Consider the following 13,541-nt stretch of genomic DNA (forward strand, 5'->3'; position numbering starts at 1 on the left):
AGGTATTTTTTTTCATGGCCATAGCTCCTCTGTCACATCCGATTCTTGGATAATTGACTTAGGAGCTACCGATCACATGACTTGTTCTTCCCTTCAATTTTCCTAATACACTCCTTTGTCAAGTAACACCAAAGTTCGTGTCGCTGATGGTTATCTTTCCTCTTTTTCTGGGAAGGGTACCATTAAATGTTCATCTCTATCTTCTGCTTTGCATGTTCCCAAGTTTTCTACTAACTTACTTTGTATCAGTAGTCTCACACGAGACCTAACTTGCAAAGCAACCCTTTTCCCTGATCCTTTTTTTTTCACGACTTGGTGAAGGGAAATACGATTGGTTGTGGTAAGGTGGCCAGTGGTCTCTACTTGCTTGATAGGTCTCCGTCGGCATAGTTCGAAAACTTGTTCCATTTCGGTATTTAGGTCGAAATATTGCATTTTTTTGTTATGTTTCGGTAGGTCATATCGGTGGGTTTTAGGCCAAGTTAAGGCCTAAAACTTTATGGAAACCTTATTTTAGGCTATATAAACACATGTAAATGTTCAAATTGCAAAAATAGTCACCCACAGTGGTGTTTTGGATTTGCACCATTAATTGGCAATATACGGTCGAATCCTAATGTATAACTTAGTTAATTACACATAAGCATTGCTTAAGACTTTAAGTACTAGAAGACATAATAATTAATGAGCAATTTAAACAAGTAAATTCACTTGGAAGTTGGAAACATAAAGTGAATGATTCATAACTTAAGTCATAAGATTAAGTACAATAAGTCAATAAATCAATAACAACTTAATAAGATGATATCAATATGACAATATCCCCAATAGTCTAATACAAGTCAAGTAGTCATCAAGTGACTCAGATATTCTAATAATAATTACTCCGCCGTCTAGGATCGAACTCACTCACATAGTTGTCACGGCATCACGGCGATCCAAGTCGGTGGAGGGGTGTCACGCCGATATATCGACATGTCGCCCGCCATGGCGTTGCTATGGCGAGCATGTCGACCATGTTTTTTTTTTATTTTCTTTATTTTTAATGTGTTAATAGATGTAGACTCAAGCCATGTTTTATTTTTTCTCTATTGTTTTTCAAGTTTTAAGAAGAAAATTCAGAAATCGAAGAAGAAATCGAAGAGGGAAAGAAATCGAAGAGGGAAAGAAGACAGAAGAAGAAATCGAAGAGGGAAAGAAGACAGAAGAAGAAATCGAAGAAGAAATCGAAAGAAATTGAAGAGGGAAAGAAGAAATCAAGAGGGAAGAAGAAATCAAGACAGGAAGAAGAAATCAAGAGGGAAAGAGAGTCGAAGAAGAAATCAAAGAGGGTCGCCATGGCGTAGGTCGCCATGCAGCCCTCTCTGGGCCAGACGCCATGGCGACGCCATGACAACTATGCTCACTCATAGTCCGATGGAGGCGACATGCATCGTTCTCCTACTGTAGGACATATGAATGTCACGTCATAGTCCAGGAGAAGAAACGAGTGATCATGCATTTTAAAATAAAACAATTTTAGAGAAAATAGTTTTACTTGAAATAGTGGAAAGGGTTCACAGATGTGCTAAGAAGTATGAATCTTGTGTTCTCCAAGTGGTTCTAGCGTAGATTCGAAGATCGGTACACAAATCAGCAAAGAGAGTGAAGAAGAATGAAAAAAACAGAAGAAACAAACCACAAAAGAGCAGCCTTGTAAGTCTCGATCGTAATTTCAACCGAGACTAACGAGTTTCTGCTTTTTGTATGAAGTGATTTGAAAGGGGAATTTCGATATCTCGCGAGATGTACCAATATCTCGACATATCACGAGATAATCGAAATCTCGACCGAGATTATCGAAATCTCGACCGAGATTTGGTATTTTTTTATTCGAGGTACCATTTCGTTTCGTCCTGGTCGAGATTTTTGGAATATTAGAAATCTTGACCGAGATTTCGCGAGTTTATGCGCTATGTCCATCAGAAATGATTTTTCAGTCTGATTCCTCTACTTCTGCATTGGCTGAATTACATCGGTGGCCACATCGTCTGGGCCATCCTCCCTTAGGCATTTTATCTATTTTATTATCTAGTTTAATGAAAATTTGTAATCCCAATCATTTTGTTTGTGATGCTTGCACTTTTGCAAGCAAACTTAGGCGATCTATCCTATTTCAGATAATCGTAGTTTGGTTCCTTTCAGTTAAATTCACTCTGATGTTTGGGATCTGTCCCATTGCATTTCTACTTCTGGTTATAGGTGGTTTGTAACTCTCATTGATTGTTTTAGTCATACCACTTGGGTTTACCTTATGCACCAGAAAAGTGATGTTTTTTCTTGTTTTCAATTATTCCACAAAATGGTTCAAACTCAATTTGATGCCAAAGTGAAGATTCTCCGATCAGACAAAGGGGGGGAATATTGTCATGGGAAATTTCGGCACTATTTGTCCCACCATGGTATTATCCACCAATCAAGCTATGTAGACACTCCGACTCATAACGGAGTTGCTGAAAGGAAGAATGGATATCTCTTGGAGCTAGGGAGATCACTAATGTTTTCCATGCATGTCCCCCCCCTGTTTTGAGGGAGATGTTATACTACTGGCGCATACCTTATTAATCGGTGGCCTTCTCAGGTGATGTCATCTCGCTGCCCCCATTGAAGTATTATTAGGTTCTTCCACTTTTGTGGTGCCTCCTAAAGTCTTTGGGTGTGTTGTTATTGTTCGGAACCACCATGTCCACGGCAAATTTGATCCCAAGGGCTTGTGTGCCATTTTTTTGGGTTATTCTGCTACATAGAAAGTATACAAGTGTTATCATCCTCCTTCAAGACGATTGCTTGTCACTATGGATGTTGTTTTTCGGGAGAAAGAAGAGTATTTTCCATCTCCTACTCCTCTTCAGGGGGAGTCTACTAGTGTAAAGGTGCCTTTGATTACTTCACTCGATGTTCCCATGGTAGAAGACACTTCAATTGAACTCGAGGATGGAACAATGGGGCAGGAACAGGAGCAATCTATGGTCTAGGGGGAGACTAGGAGATCAGATACCTTGAAGGTTTTTACTAGAGGAATGTGGCACAAGCAGAAGCAAGTTGACAACACCACCACCACTGCACCTAACCAGTCGTTGCTCTCTGATCCAAGTCCTTCACCGACTTCTCCTAGTAAGTCTCCTTTGGATCCTAGTCTAGATTTACCGATTGCTATTCATAAACCCCGTAGAACTTGTACTCTGCATCCCAGTTCAAATGTTGTTTCTTATGACTCTCTTACACCATCTTTCCATGCCTTAGTATCCTTTTTGTCTTCTGTTTCCATTCCTAACACTTGGCAGGAAGCAATGGCTAATTCAAGGTGGAAAGATGCAATGAATGAAGAAATGAGGGCACAGGGAAAAAATGATACGTGGGATACAGTGTATCTTCCTCCAGAAAAGAAATCGTTGGTTGCAAATGGGACAGTGGAAAGAAATAAGGCTAGATTGGTTGCTAGAGGATTCACTCAAACACATGGGATCGACTATCAAGAAACATTTGCTCCTGTTGCAAAGATGAATACTATCATAGTTAACATCTCATGTGCAGCTAATCAAAGCTGGGATCTTCAATAATTAGATGTAAAGAATGCTTTTCTTCACGGGGAACTTGAAGAGGAGGTATACATGGACATTCCTCCGGGATTTGCTGCTAAAGAAACCCAGGGCAAAGTGAATCGCCTTAAGAAAGTTCTATATGGTCTAAAACAGTCAGCAAGAGCTTGGTTTGTACCTATCCATAGAGCGAAGGTGTCGATTGGATACAAACAAAGTGATGCTGACCATACTTTATTCCTTAAGAAGAGAGATCAGCATATCACAGTGTTGATTGTTAATGTAGACGACATTGTCATTACTGGAAGAGATGTTGATGAGATAAGTAAGTTAAAGACCTCTTTGGTAATTGAGTTTGAGATCAAGGATCTGGGGAAACTCAGATATTTTCTCAAGATTGAGGTTGCTTATTCAGCTCAAGGTATCTTTCTTTCTTAATGGAAGTATACTCCTGACCTATTGTTTGAAACAGGAAAGTTGGGGTGTAAGCCTTCAAATACCCCCTTGGAACCAAATACCCACCTAAAGGGTAAAGATGATGAACTTGTGGATAAGGGCAGCTATTAGAGATTGGTCAGTCATTTTATATACTTGTCCCACACATGGCTTCATATAGCATTTGTTGTTAGTGTTGTGAGCCAGTATATGCATGACCCTCACTCCACTCATCTAGAGGCAGCATACAGGATTATGAGATATTTGCAATCTGCTCCCGGGAAAGGTGTTCTTTTTTCTTCCCATAGTCGGTCATTTACAAGTTGAGACCTACACCAATGCAGATTGGGCAGGATGTTCGGATGACAAGAGGTCTACCTCGGGATATTGCACTTTGTTGGTGGGAATTTAGTGACTTGGGGAGCAATAAGCAATCTGTAGTTGCTCAATCCAGCGCCAATGCAGAATTTCAGGCTATGGCCCATGGTATTTGTGAGCTCCTATGGCTGCAAGGTCTTCTACGTGATTTATGTGTTTCTGTTGAGCTACTCATGCGCCCATACTGTGACAGCAGATCAAACAGCATTGCTCACAATCCAGTGCAACACGATCGTACCAAGCATATTGAGATCGATCGTCATTTCAAGGAGAAGCTGGAGGAAAGAGTAATATGCATTCCATTTGTTCAATCTGGAGATCAGTTAGCAGGTATCCTTACTAAGAGTATCAATAGTAAAAATTCTGTATCCATCGTTAGCAAGTTGGGCATGTTTGATATTTATGCACCAACTTGAGGGGAGTGTTGTAAAATGGGTTCAGGGATAATTCTGTCCTAGGGGTATTATTTTCCTTATACTCATTCCAGAATGTTCTCCCGTCTGTTATAAATAAAGAGGGGCTGTGATCAATAAGTCACAAGCCATCATTCTCAATTCTCCACATCAAATATTCATGTTACAATTGTACTACCTAACTTTTGGTTGTATATGATGCTTCGTTTCAAGAATAGATATGTATTAATTTTTTATGAAAAATACAGGAGTAAAAGATATCCAACAAAGATACAACTGATAGAGAATATAAACAATTATACATGGTAGGTTTCATTCGTCTTTGCCCCCTAGCTCTTAATTCCTACTTTTTTATAATATCAAATTATTTTATATAAAAATTTTACAAGGTGGGTTGTGTCTTCAAATTTGCAAAAAATGGGTTTTCTATACAAAAGTGACTGAGGGTAAAAAAGATAACAAAAGCAGTTACTATTAATAGGAAAAAAATAATATACTAACAGAAAAATAGAAAATGAATGCAATTCAGTGAAGAAAACATTCATAATGCAAGATATGCACCTGCAGGGAATAACATATCTCTCTAGCAGCATGCCTATCCTTCACATTCTTCCCAAGGGATAAGTTTCGGAAAGCACTGTAGCCAATCAAGAATACACCACCTTTGGCTCTCCACTTCACAAGCCACTCTAACCTTCTCTCTCTGAGGGAAGAACGGATCATGTCAGTCTTGTTGTGCCATTTTATAGAGCTTGATAAGTTTAAGATATCCAGAACAAAAGCATATCGGTTTTATAAAACATACAGTGGTAATGTTGCTTTGGTTGATGAAGGGTTGATTAGGGATGGCTAGCATCTTATACTGGGATTTCTTTCATCCATGAGTCCAACTAAATCAGGGATACAACTGCAGCTGGCCAGCACAGCTTGCAAACCCTAGGCCATCACTTTCTGATTCTCGAAGAATGAGGGGCAAAGGGAGTCCAACTAAATCAGGGATACAACTGCAGCTGGCCAGCACAGTTTGCAAACCCTAGGCCATCACAATGATATAAACTACCAACCTAACTGAACCCAACCTGACCTTAGGCTGAGGTTTTTCAATCTTATCCTAGCAAGATCAAGTTAAGTCCAACCCAGCCAAGTGCAGACTGAGTAAACTGATTTTCCTAAATTGGGCAAAACTGGGTTAGAAACCTGATCTATAACGTCCTCATTATGCCTAGGATGAATTGTAATAGGAATAATGTAAACTTGTAAAATAAAATAAAACAATAAAAAAAACTTAATTTTATGATATATTTATGAAATGATGCAAAATAAGTGGTTCTAAAATACATTTGTGCTATATCATATAGAGATCAGTCCAAGCTAGACGAAACCATAGCCCAGTGTAGCCAACTCTGCATTCGCATTACCCTAACCCAGTCCAGCCTGTGGTTTGGGCATGATTGAGCTCAGGTCTGTCCACCACAAGTTGCATCCCCTGTCAAGTTATGTGAACCAAATTTGGACTTGTTGAGTTTATACTTACACATAGGTTTGACAACCCTGGCATAGCAATTTCATTATGAATTTTTGAACCAAGAAACAGTGTCTACTATAGGATTATTAAGCCATTCAGTGGTGGTGCCATAGCTCCTGTTCGACTTACCTCTATTTTAACTGCTATTATGAGCTTTATGAGCCACTAAGACTGTATTCACTACTGCAGTTTCATAGGATTGTGAACAACCCCCTTTAAGCGTGGCTTAATTCGAAGGTCAATGTGCTTAATTCACATAACTACAAATGATGCAGGGCCCAGCTACTGAAGGATTTATATGTTGTTGATATTATGTTTTCTACAGTTTTGAAAGAAAAGAGAGAGCCCTTTCTCAAGGAAGAAAGCATCGAGGCTCAAATTTTAAAGCCAATGTGCTCGCTAGGCATCAGTATGATGACGTTGGGGCATGGCCCATGGGTCCCTCTAAGGCTCTAAGAGCTGGGAACCACGTACATCCCTTTTTCTTTTTCCTACAAACTTATAGAAGTTTGAGTACTGATCTGTGAAATTTAAAGGGTTTGTTGTTAAACTCCAGTGGCAATTGCAGGATACTAATAATGCAGGACTTACTAAGGGATGATGCACATCATGAGTCATGACCATAAGGTCCATAAGAAAAGGTCATGAGACACCTGTCCTAGACAAAACAGTCCAGCCCTTTGGTCTCCCTTGGTTTCATTTGCATCAGCCTTAGTCCAAGTTCAATTAGAAGTTTGTTGAAATCAGTAGTTACCTTTATCTAAGTCCATTAAGTGAACTTGCACCTTAGAGCAATTGGTCTGCTCTTGTTCAGGCCATGGGTACTAACAGCCTATAGAGTGGTTTAATAGATTAGATAGACTCCTACTCGTGATTTTTCTCTTCTTCTACTTAAGTTTTTGTTTTTATAACTACAGATTTCAAAGCACTGCAGAGACACCCAGCACCATAATACAACCAATCAATCAGGTTTTTCTAATTTTTATTTTCAGTTTTGAACATGGTTGTCAAGGCGACACCTAGGCATCCAGATGCCCACACCTATGTGTCGCCTTAGACACCTAGTTGATGTCGCCTTGATTTTGCACCCTCTCCAACGACTTCGGTCGCCTAGACACCATGACACCTATGGTTTTGAGTTTTGCAATTCATCTATATGACCAGTACAGTTCTAGTTTTCTACTTTTGGACCCATTATTATTATACCACCCCCTAATGAGACTTCAGTTAAAATGAATATATTATCTACCAAGTACTTTTTTAAGATGCTATATGTTCACATTGGAAGACTACTCTTCCCATTTTATACACATCTTCATATTTCGCACTCAATTAATTCCTTTTGTTTCCAATTGGAAAATGAGCTAACCCAAGGGGCAACAAAACCATCAAGGGGAATAGGTCAGACAAACTAATAGCAATGAGAACTTACAACATCTAATGGTAAATGCTGAAGATCACAATCCAAAAATCAGCATATACAGGACTGTTGCGAATAAACCCAAGAACCCATTTGCAAATTTAAAACATCAGAATAGAGAATGTCATGGTGTATCAAAGGCTTCCTTAACGTTAGTTACCACCTATTAAATAAATTAAAAAAATAGGCAACTTTTTTTTTTGGATCAGATAATAGGTAACTGAATAACAGTATCAAAGAAAACTTTTATCGAACAGGACATAAGCAATTTTTCCCATAGTTGTCACAGCGTCTAGGCGACCCAATGCATTGGAGTGGGGGGCTGGACATGAGGCGATATCAAAAAGGAAACCAAGGCGTCCACCTAGTCATCCAACACGCCTGGACACCTAGGCGACACCTCAACAACTATGATTTTGCCTTTACATGGTCAGTGTAGACAAGGTCACAAGCTTGTCTGCACAGTCGACCTAGTTCTGCCACATGGCAGGAAAATTTGGCAGTTGGAATCAATTGGATAGACAGGAGAAGGTCTGGATAGGCCACATTTCAAATTTCAGACACAAATTCAACCATATACCCTCTAATGTATGTCCATGCACCACTACAGTAGTTCCATTACTACTGTGCACTTCTCCATAAATTTGGACTTTTCAGAGCTCTATTTTGCCACTTGGAAAACTTCATTTTGGGTTGAAACTTAACTTGTGACCAGGGGACCTGGGGGTCTACCTGCCCACAAAATTAGGGACCATTTGATCATGCCACATTGAGGAAATTTATGACCAATGGCACTGACATGGAGAAACCTAGTTCCTCCAAAACCAAGACCGTCTGAAAGTGACATTATAAGCATTGAATTATGTCCTAAGAACTGACACCCAGCCTAACAGGAATAGTCAGTTGATAAAACTGTCCTGTTCATAAGAATAAGCATTCAAACCTTGGAACATCCTCCAGCATGAAGACACGAAGAGGCTTTAGTTCAGTAGGCTGCCACTTCACAAACTCACGCCGCCAATTGTGCAGCACATTCACAGGTGTAACTATAAGTGCAGTTTTCAAACCTAAGTCAACACTTCGCATAGCTGTGTAAAGAAAAGCTATGACCTGCACATGCAAATAAAAAATTAGGCTAATTTCATTAATGAAGCATTTTTAAAAGAATAAGTCATGCAAAGGTAAAGAGAAAAAGGTAATTACAGCTGAGCTACCCAACATCTAAGAAAACTATGTTTGTGGTACCTCATTTTTGAATTATTATGTTTGGGGTTCCTTATTAGCCAGTTCTATTTTAGATTATAGATCCATTTCCAACTTTCCCATGGCCAGTTCGCTCCCCCCACTCCCACCTCCGCACCCCATTTCCGGCTTCTGCCCCCACCGCCAGCATCTCTCCTCCCCCACCCCCTACGCAACTCCCACCCACCCCCTTGTATTACCATTGGCTGATTTTTTCAGATGGGTGGTTGTTTATACAAAAAACTAGAAATGCAGTAACAAGTAGAAGAAGATGCACGACAGGAAGAAGACAACAAAGAAATCAAAGAGAAGGAAACAGCAGCTGAGAGGAGAAGATGAAGATACAAGAAACGCCAAACGTAGAAACCGCCAAGATAATTGATCAGCTTCTCCAACCAACCTGAATGCGATCAAGAGTAAGTCCAACCTGGTCCTGGCAATACAGCCTCTCGGTATTCGTTAGCAAAAGCTGATGTTTGTATGAAATGCCCACTTAATTTCAATGCCTTGAAATGGGGAAGAGAATGTTCTATTTTGGCCATAGTGAAAGATAGTGGATGCTTTGATGTAAGCTTCCTGGAGAAGCGTTGTAGAGATGATGTCTTAGAAAGCTCTCCCATGGTAGTCTGATCATAAACCCATTGCTTATGTTGCTGGACACCAGAGCACTACCATTGCGCCGAGGTCCCCAATAAATAACTAAAAAATGGGTTTTTGAAGCTTCACTAGTGAAGCTGAAATTTTGGCAAAATGAAACTTTGGACCGAAATATAACTGAAACGCTCAAAATTTGGGTTGAAATGTGTACATTTTATAGTATTGCTATGGGTTTTGTTCCGAGCCTTTGCAAAACCGAAATATTTCACCAGGTTTTGTGAAATTTCGGCGAAACTATGTATCATAATCCTAGGTCTGTCATTATGTGCATCTAGATCATGGACCCACCTTATGGCAGAGAGCAACTCTGCATTGGTAATAAAATGGCTATCAAAGGACAGACAACCCATCTTGGAGATTAGCATCAAGGTTCTAAATCTCAGTTTCGACCAGCCAGAAACCGAGATTTCGTCGAAACCTGGTCGAAATGGTTATTTCATTTACTTAAGATATTATTTATAAATAAGCAAATACAAAATTTTAGATTTGAGAAAAACCCCAGCATTTAGAAGTTTAAAATTGAACCTATCACCGAAAATTCAGTTTTTATTCTTGAACTGAAGAGTTGACTTTTTATCCTTTTGAAATTTATTTTTTAACTATTTTTATTGGATTCAAATAGGGGGTATTTGCTTATTTATAAATAATATCTTAAGTAAATGAAATAACAACATTTACTTAAATGGTATTTTGCATCAATAAGTGCATGTCCTGGTTTCGAGCCCGGTTTCCTCAAGTTTCAAAGGGGATAAGTGAATTTATATAGTTGTTCAGGTCAAAACTTGCGAAATTACCGAAATATGGACTGTTTCGGTCAAAACCATGGATTTTTTTAACTCTCAACATATCTCGTCTCGAACTCCTGCAAAACCGAGACATCTTGGTTGAAACCTTCGACCGAGATTTGTTTCCATGGTTAGCATATCAGATCAGGACAGCTAGAGCTATGTGCAAACAAGAAAACATCCTGTTCTCATGGAAGACGAGTAACGATCTCATTAGCAGATGCTCTAGCTAAAGTGGCACTGGCACTGGCACTGGCACGGGCACTGGCAGTGACAGAGATAATGTACATAGGGCCGTATCCAATTGTATGATGTGAAGTTTCTTGCTTTTGGTAGTAGAAGGTCGTGCTTTTGGGTAGGATTTTTGGCTGGACATCTGACACAGATTAATCAGACATTGGGCCTATTTAGTTAAAATTAGCCTTGGGATGGGTTACATATGTGTTGGGCCTTTTGGTCCACTGAGTTTTTAATTGTACTTGACCACTTCAATGGACCTAACATATGTGTATTGTATAGGAGGTAGGAATACGGGATTAGCTGGGGTATTCTAGAAGTTATTTCTTTCTTTCTTTTCTTTTTCTAATACAAAGCTTATCTTGGCTTTGGAATATTGAATTCCAGCCTGAGTTGGCTATCTTTTTCTTATTGGTTATTTAGTCTTTAGGTTAGTACAGAGATTTTCTATTGGCAAGATAATGAAATAGGTTAGATTGGAGCTTCCCTATTGGTTGGATGATGTAAGTTCTTTCCTAAGAGTAGCTATGAATATATGTACGGTCCCACACATTGGTTTGAAGGAATAAAGCATGTTTTTTCTATTTTGGCTCTGTCGATTCAGACCATACCTTCGTTGATTCTGTCGTGTTTACCTGATGGATTCTGGATGTACTTGGTGGATTCCTTAGTGGAAAGTGGATTCTCTTTGCAGGCTCTACTGGATTCCAAGTCTGAGGTTTAGGTGGATTCCTAAACTGTTTTATCCTTCCATCTCTCATTCCATTCTTCTCTCTTTTAATCAAGTTACAGGTCAAATCTATTCCAATTAACTTCTTGCAGTTCTGCGGTTGTGTTGTTCCTGCTCTCAACTTTCAGATTCTATTATTACCTTTAATACCAGTTGCTGATCACTTTTTCTGACTTCAGTTTGATTAGTATTCCTCTGATTTACTTCTCCCCCACCCCCAACTATGTTGTTAAGGGGTGCATTACATATATAAAGACCTAAAATTCTTAAATTTACTCATAAAAGGACTCCCAACCACACTTACACACTCAATAAAGTAAATAAACTCAAAACAGAACTCTATCTAATTTAAGTATCCTAAATTAGTCTCATTACAATGAAACACAAAAAATTAAAAGGCCCAACCTATAATATAACAACCTACTTTATGGGCTTATGAATTAGTCTCATTACAATGAAACACTAAAAATTTATCCCTACTTTATGGGCTTATGAATTAGTCTCATTACAATGAAACACACAAAATTAAAAGGCCCAAGCTATAATATATAATATAACAACCTAAATGTCAATTTCAGACCACTGGTGGTCGAGGGCTGGTTAGGAGAAGAGAGGAAGCTGGGAAAATCAGAGTTGCAGGGGAGAGAGGAGAAATAGCATAAGAAGAAGGGGGGGAGGGGAGAAGACTGCACGCACAGCCACACTGGCTTCAAACCATAACTCAACTATTTCATTTTATTCAATATGTGTTCAAATTGAACGATTACATTGTATAAATAAAAGGAACCAAATTACTCCTATGTTAACTCTAAAATTAAAATAGAACTCGACTCAATCTTGGACTTTAGAAATAAAATCCAAACTCTAACTCTACCACGACTCAGCAATAAAAAGAAATTATGAAATAAATCGAACTCCTAATGGACCCACTTACAAAAAAGACCATAAAGTAAAATATCCTATTGAACTAAAACTGAAACCGGACCCAGTTCATCTTTGTCTGGACATCCAACTGAGTTTGGGTCGGTCCAAGGTAGCGTATCTGCATCAATTCCCCCGGTGTTGAGAAAAAGTCAACCTCGAGTTTTATATAGTGGAAGAAATAAAAGCTCACGAGCAGGGGCTATAGGTTCCATGTCTGCAACTTGATGAAAATCCAAAATATGAAGCTTTGGGGGTACATCCATGGCAGGGAAATCATGGGGAAAAACGAACTCATGATGGGGAATGGCCTTCACTGGACTGGAGTCCGTCATTACGTGATCCATGATCTGCTCATCTTCCCTTGCCACTATTTGCTCTTCTAGTTGAGGCTGCATCATTGGTGCTGCCTCTTTTGACTTGGAACAAACATCATCAACCAACCCATGAAGAATGAATGTCTGGGGCATGTGAAAAGGAAGTAGATTGCACAAGTTTTTGTCACGATCGACAATCCCTTTTTGTGCTTCTAACCATTCGCAACCCAATTTAACAATGCGCTGAGGTGAATCAAACACTTCACAATATGCACCGTCATAATAATAAGAAACGGAGAATTCGACGAATACAGAATCCTCAGCATAGTTGTCAAGGCGGCGCGTTGGTGTCCAGGCGGAAATGTAGGCACTATGCAAGGCTACGCTTACCATGAGTCATGAATGGCGGTCGACTTGACCATCTAGGCGTCGCCAAGGCGGTTAAGGCGATGCCTTGGTGCGCCATATGGTCAAGTCAACCGCCATTCATGACTCATGGTTTTGTTTTTTTGTTTTTTTAATGCATTTTATTTTATTCGTTTTGTTTAATTTTATTAGTTTGTGTATAAGGATTTTAATGTACGCTACTACATGGGATAAATAACCTTTAAAACTAAAAACTTAAAAAGTCTAAGAAGTAAAAAGTAAAATCCCTAAAACTTAGAAACTAAAACCCTCAACTCCTCGACTCCTCTCTGGCCTCTGCGCAACTGCAAGTTTGCAACTCGACTCTTCATCTCTTCCAGATCCGGCAAGGAGGCAACAGCAACTCGACTCTTCCGGCAAGGTAAGTCCCTATTCCGGTGCTCCCTAGTCTTCTTCTTCTTCTACTTTTCTGTTTTCCCTTTTTTAATTAAAAAAGTTGAACGCCTGCTACTGCTTCCCCCCTACAGCAACTCGACT

At 39.3% G+C, this 13,541-nt stretch overlaps 1 protein-coding gene across 5 annotated transcripts in view; it reads right to left on the minus strand.

The window, feature by feature from the left end:
- The window catches only part of LOC122653578 (protein CHROMATIN REMODELING 20), a 117,927-nt gene that overhangs the window by 67,929 nt on the left and 36,457 nt on the right, over nt 1-13,541 (minus strand). For all 5 annotated transcript variants that reach the window (XM_043847456.1, XM_043847453.1, XM_043847455.1 and 2 more), the window contains 2 exons: nt 8,693-8,859; nt 5,366-5,507 (listed from right to left, as the gene is read on the minus strand). In XM_043847456.1, coding sequence (XP_043703391.1) covers nt 5,366-5,507; nt 8,693-8,859 — 309 coding nt within the window. The remainder of the gene's footprint in view (nt 1-5,365; nt 5,508-8,692; nt 8,860-13,541) is intronic.

This window comes from Telopea speciosissima, chromosome 3 (assembly GCF_018873765.1).
Source record: "Telopea speciosissima isolate NSW1024214 ecotype Mountain lineage chromosome 3, Tspe_v1, whole genome shotgun sequence".
Taxonomy (NCBI): domain Eukaryota; kingdom Viridiplantae; phylum Streptophyta; class Magnoliopsida; order Proteales; family Proteaceae; genus Telopea; species Telopea speciosissima.